Source organism: Oncorhynchus tshawytscha, linkage group LG02, assembly GCF_018296145.1.
Source record: "Oncorhynchus tshawytscha isolate Ot180627B linkage group LG02, Otsh_v2.0, whole genome shotgun sequence".
Taxonomy (NCBI): Eukaryota; Metazoa; Chordata; class Actinopteri; order Salmoniformes; family Salmonidae; genus Oncorhynchus; species Oncorhynchus tshawytscha.
Window position 1 is genome coordinate 52,501,169 of NC_056430.1, and position 6,358 is coordinate 52,507,526.

General features: G+C 43.3%; 1 protein-coding gene across 4 annotated transcripts in view; it reads left to right on the forward strand.

Moving 5' to 3' along the window:
* LOC112267209 (E3 ubiquitin-protein ligase Itchy) overlaps positions 1-6,358 on the forward strand; it is a 69,886-nt gene that overhangs the window by 61,523 nt on the left and 2,005 nt on the right. For all 4 annotated transcript variants that reach the window (XM_024445433.2, XM_042300779.1, XM_024445422.2 and 1 more), the window contains 7 exons: positions 1,153-1,286; positions 1,507-1,647; positions 2,967-3,087; positions 3,572-3,676; positions 3,799-3,895; positions 4,770-4,842; positions 5,197-6,358. The exon at positions 5,197-6,358 is cut by the window's right edge and continues 2,005 nt beyond it. In XM_024445433.2, coding sequence (XP_024301201.1) covers positions 1,153-1,286; positions 1,507-1,647; positions 2,967-3,087; positions 3,572-3,676; positions 3,799-3,895; positions 4,770-4,842; positions 5,197-5,296 — 771 coding nt within the window. In that variant the 3' untranslated portion in view covers positions 5,297-6,358. The remainder of the gene's footprint in view (positions 1-1,152; positions 1,287-1,506; positions 1,648-2,966; positions 3,088-3,571; positions 3,677-3,798; positions 3,896-4,769; positions 4,843-5,196) is intronic.

A 6,358-nucleotide genomic window follows, 5' to 3' on the forward strand; every position in this document is an offset into this window, starting at 1 on the left:
TTCCAAGCATCACGTATGGAGGAAACCTGGCACCATCTCTACAGTGAATCATGGTAGTGGCAGCATCATGCTGTGGGGATGTTTTTCAGTGGCAGGGACTAGGAGACTAGTCAGAATCAAGGGAACGATGAATGGCGCAAAGTACAGAGAGATCATTGATAAAAACCTGTTCCAGAGCGCTCAGGACCTAAGACCGGTGTGAAGGTTCACCTTCCAACTGGACAAAGACCCTAAGCACACAGCCAAGACAACGCATGAGTGGCTTTGGGACATGTCCTGGGTGTCCCAGCCAGAGCTGGACTTGAACCAAATCGAGCATCTCTAGAGCTACCTGAAAATAGCTTTGCAGCAAAGCTCCCCATCCAACCTGACAGAGCTTGAGAGGATCTGTAGAGAAGAATGGGAGAAACTCTCCAAATACAGGTGTTTCAAGCTTGTAGCGTCATACCCAGGAATACTCGAGGCTGTTATCGTTTCCAAAGCTGCTTCAACAAAGTGCTGAGTAAGGGGTCTGAATACTTATGTAAATGTGATATTTCCGTATTTCAAACAACCTGTTTTTGCTTTGTCATTATGGAGTATTGTGTGTAGATTGATGCAGGGAGAATTTAAATAAAAAAATTACAATAAGGCTGTAACGTAAGTGGAGGGGTCTGAATTCTTTCCGAATGCTCTGTATATTGGCCTATGCTTAAGCTCTAATATGCATATGGATGTTTTGAATTAATCATCACCTGAGAAAGCGCTGTCCATTTTGTTCTGCTTTTAAACAACATCCACAACGACCATGTTTTCCACCCGGTTTCAACCTGTTGTTTTGACTTTTTTTCTTCAAATTGATCAATCACAGTGGGGGTGAGTTTTTAAACCACATACTGTTTTAATGGTAAGTGTTTGATGTGATTTTCAATCGCATTTGCATTCATGCCAGGGTGGTTAGAGAGACAATAGAGCCCTGAGTACCAGGCTATTAGTGACCTGATGATCGTTAGCGAGTTGGGTACTACCAATGAATGTCCAGAGTGTGTAAGAGGAGATTACCGTGACTCAACGGTCACATAGAATTTTACTGCGGTCATGACTGCCGGTGTGGCGGTAATACTGTCACCGCAACAGCCCTTCACATCCCTGGTTCATTATGTTTCTCTCCAGGCCTTGTTCCATGGGAAGTTCATCGACACGGGATTCTCCCTGCCCTTCTACAAGCGCATCCTGAACAAACCCCTGGCCCTGAAGGACCTGGAATCAATCGACCCGGAATTCTACAACTCCCTCATCTGGATCAAGTGAGTCCGGGAATTGGGAGTAGAAATGGGAATTGGTGTGAACAGCTTTCCTTATAAATGGAAACTGCTGTTGATTTGTTATTGAGTGAGGATGATTGGGAGATAAGTGTAAGAGTGATTATAAGGAAGAGGAGAAGAGGAAAATGTATGACTATAACGATAATGGTGCAGAGGAGGAGCTGATGAGGATGACTGCCCTCTTGTGATTCCCAACCACCAGGGATAACAACTTGGAGGAGTGTGGTCTGGAGATGTACTTCTCTGTGGACAAGGAGATCCTGGGGGAGGTCACCACTCACGAGCTGAAGCCAGACGGAGGCAATGTCTTGGTCACTGAGGAAAACAAAGAGGAATACATTAGGTAGGATTGATTTGAAAACCGACTACACTGAACAAAAATAGAAATGCAACATGTAAAGTGTTGGTCCCATGTTTCATGAGCTGAAATAAGAGATTCCAGAAATGTTCCATATGCACAAAAAGCTTATTTATCTCAAATTTTGTGCACAAATTTGTTTACATCCCTGTTAGTGAGAATTTCTCTTTTGCCAAGATAATCCATCCGCCTGACAGGTGTGGCATATCAAGAAGCTCATTGAACAGCATGATCATTACACAGGCGCACCTTTTTGCTGGGAACAATAAAGGCCACCCTAAAATGTGCAGTTTTTTCACACAAACCAATGCCACATATGTCTCAAGTTTTGAGGGAGCATGCAATTGGCATGTTGACTGCAGGAATATCCACCAGAGCTGTTGCCAGAGAATTTAATGTTCATTTCTCTACCATAAGCTGCCTCCAACGTCGTTTTGGAAAATTGGGCAATGCATCCAAACGGCCTCACAACCGCAGACCATGTTTATGGTGTTGTGTGGCCGAGCGGTTTGCTGATGTCAAAGTTGTGAGTTGTGTGCCCAATCGTAGCAGCGGGGTTATGGTATGGGCAGGGATAAGCTACAGACAACAAACACAATTGCATTTTATCAATGACAATTTGAATGCACAGAGAAACCGTGATGAGATCCTGAGGGCCATTTTAGTGCCATTCATCCGCAGCCATCATCTCATGTTTCAGCATGATAATGCACATCCCCATGTCGCAAGGGTCTGTACACAATTCCTGGAAGCTGAAAATGTCCCAGTTTTTCCATGGCCAGCATACTCACCAGATATGTAACCCATTGAACATGTTTGGGATGCTCTGGATTGACACGTACAACAGCATGTTCCAGTTCCCAGCAACTTCATACAGCCATTGGAGAGGAGTGGGACAACATTCCACAGTACACAGTCAACAGCCTGATCAACTCTATGCATTAAGCAAATGGTGGTCACACAAGATACTGACTGATTTTCTGATTCACACCCCTATTTATTTATTTGAAGTATCTGTGACCAACAGATGCGTATCTGTATTCCCTGTCATGTGTAATCTATAGATTAGAGCCTAATGAATGTATTTCAATTGACTGATTTCCTTATATGAACTGTAACTCAGTAAAATCTTTGAAATTGTTACATGTTGCGTTTATATATTTTTTGTTCAGTGTAGAAATCTGTGTGTGTGAACACTTTATCAGATGTTTTTTTCCAACAGAATAAAGCTAATTTTCTGACACATCGTGTGTGCTCATGTCTGTCTTTCTTTGTCCCCCTGTGTGTCTGTGTCCTTCCTTCAGGCTGGTGGCAGAGTGGAGGTTGTCCAGAGGGGTGGAGGAGCAGACCCAGGCCTTCTTCGAGGGCTTCAATGAGGTCCTTCCCCAGCAGTACCTGCAGTACTTTGATGCCAAGGAACTGGAGGTACACAATGGGTTAATTCGTAGACTGATGAAATGAGTTTCTGTAATGAAGAAATGTGACATGAAAACCACTGCTTTTTAGACCACCTGTAAGGGGACTACCCAAATAGAGGCCTCCTTTAAATCTAACCGTATGGCTGTTACACAGAGACCTACCTTAAGTATTTAAACTTTTCCTTTCGAGTGCTAATGTCTTGCGCTGAAGTATCGAGTGCCTCGGCCCTAGACTGTTGATTCTCTGGGTCAATTTGGAAACCAGCAGTGGTCAATCACCACAGTAGCGGGTATTTTTTTATTTTTTTATCCCAAAGTGATATCCGGTCCCACCACCAGGTGTTGCTGTGTAGCATGCAGGAGTAGACCTGGTGGACTGGGTTCAAAACTCATTCCGGGTAAAAACTCACTTTCCCATAGCGTACAGCTCTTCTCCATTTGAGTATGGTGTAACATAGTATCTGGTCCCCTCCCGGTCCCCCACCCAACAGGTGATGCTGTGTGGCATGCAGGAGATAGACCTGGTGGACTGGCAGAGGCACACCATCTACAGGCACTACGCACGCAGCAGCAAGCAGATCCTCTGGTTCTGGCAGGTCAGATTGGCTCTACCGTTTTAATGAAGCAGTTCATTAATTCATGAATTATGGAATATTGTGAAGGGGTGTTTGGCATAGTTTGACGCGTGAATGTTCTGACGTGAAAATGTTAATTCCAGTTTGTGAAGGAGATGGACAATGAGAAACGTATGAGGCTGCTGCAGTTTGTCACCGGCACCTGTCGGCTCCCCATGGGTGGCTTCGCTGACCTCATGGGTACGTTGGAGAATAAATAATACATGCATTTGAAACAGTTAGAGAGAAGGCTGGCTTAACCCCTGCCGTCCCAATATGAGATATGTTTTGTTCTATTCATTCTACTAACTCACACCCAAAGGGATTGTTTATGGATACCGAGCAAGTAATCCATCGAAGTTGAGGATTCAAATAAATATTTTGGGTGGAAATTTATTTGGATGGATATAGACATTGAATCAGAAGTGGAGACATACAGGTAACTGCCAAAATATAGGAAACGCCAATATTAAGTGTCCTAATAGGGCATTGGACCACCACGAGATACCAGAACGGCTTTAATGCGACTTGGCATAGATTCTCTGGAACTCTGTTGGAAGGATGAGATGCCGTTCTTCCACGAGAAATTCCATCACCCGGTGTTTTGTTGATGGTAGTGGAAAACGTGGTCTCAGGTGCCGATCCGGAATCTCCCATAAGTGTTGAATTGGGTTGAGATCTGGTGACTGAGACATACACACACACACACAACCCTTTCAACCCCCTATGCTCCTTTTAAGACCAATCTTTCAAAGTCACTGAGATCTCTTCTTCTAGTCATGATAGCCAAAATACTGGGCAACTGGGCATTTGTATACATGACCCTTAGCATGGGATGATAATTGCTTGATTAACTCAGGAACCACACCTGTGTGGAATCACCTGCTTTCAATTTACTTTGTATCCCTTATTTACTCAAATGTGTCCTTTATTGTGGCAGTTACCTGTAGATGGAAATGGGCAAACAAGTATGGACTGCAAGACCAGGCCCAATTACAGACATTGAGGAATTTCATGTTACTTGTGTGGATGAGAAGTGAGGAGAGTTGTATCAAATAATTTTTTTGTTTTTTAGGGAGTAATGGCCCACAGAAGTTCTGCATTGAGAAGGTGGGCAAAGAAAACTGGCTTCCAAGAAGTCACACTTGGTAAGTTCCTTCATGGAGTTACTCACAGGTAGTTTTTGAGCACTTTCACTGACTGAATATTAAACGTTGCCCTGACACACAAGACGACTTTGTTGTTTTCAATCCAACCATAGACAACCTTTCCTCTCTTTCTTCAAACAATGAATTTTGTCATCAAATATCTAATACATTTTACGCCACTTTTATCAAAAGCAACTCTGTACAGTGAGAACATAAATATTTACTATGTGTCTGTGATCCCTGCCGGATTGAACCCCACAATCTTTGTGTTTCTAGTGCCATGCTGGGAAGTCTGTATCATTTGTCTATTTACAATGTAATTGTCTCATTCTGTGTTCCTTTTGTGTTTTTAAGCTTTAATCGACTGGACCTGCCCCCCTACAAGAGCTACGAGCAGCTGAAGGAAAAACTGATGTTTGCCATTGAGGAAACTGAGGGCTTCGGACAGGAGTAGTAACATGGGGATGCCAAAATGGCCGCCACGAGGATCCGTTTTCCACACGACGTTACGCTCTCCAGCACTTTGTTCTGTCTAGGTTTTAGGCAACAGCACTTTTCCCCAGGTCCTGGCTCTCTTTGTAAGGGCAGAAACTGACAAACACTCCTTTCTGCAGTCCCGAGCCCCATTACAGACACACCCCCTGCACCTAAGGTTGGAGTCAGTCTGTCTCCATGGTGATGACCCTTAATACTGACTGATTTACCTTTCACCTCCTAAATTGTGTGTGACCCTGTTGCAGCTTGCCTTATTCAGCCCACGTGTCCGGGAAGGGAGGAGGAGGAAGCGAGCGGGAGGAAGAAAGAGGTAGGGATTGAGAGGAAGAGGGGATGTTCCCTCCCCAACTCACGTCTGTCTCTGTCTCATCTCCACACCGCACCACAGTAGTTAATTAATCACGGCGACTATTCAATATGCAGTACAATGTCAGCTGTCATTTCTTCCCTTCCTCTCCCTGAGCTCTGATTTGTTAAGTGAATGAATGGATGGATGAATTAATGTTAGGATCGAGTGCTGCGGATTCTTCCAAAAAGACATTGACCTCTCATCGATTTGACATTTAGAGATTTACAGTATTACTTGATTTAACTTGTCTCTTTCTGAAAGAAATATTGACACTTAAAGCATCTACTTTGCTGGCACACCACCGTGTTGTAGCAGAAGGTATTTGTGAATGTTGCAAAGATGAAAAGCTATATTTTTTACGTGCAATAGCATAGTTTTCTAGTCAGTTGTTTATGCCCTTAATATAGATAAACCAGACATTAATTATTTACTGCAATCCAAAGTTTTTGTTTATAAGTCAGTTTTTAATCAAGTCTCTGTATTGATTTCAACTCAGAATATGGAGAATGCTTTTTTTTATAGCCTGGAATCATTCTATTAAAACAGGGTCGTATTCATTAGGCCTCAAATGGAAGAAAAGTGACAACGTTTTGTCTTAGTGCTCAAGCCATTTTTGTTTTCTGATTGAAACTGTTTGTTTTTGTGCCTACTGAAGTCGACCCTGGTTTGTTG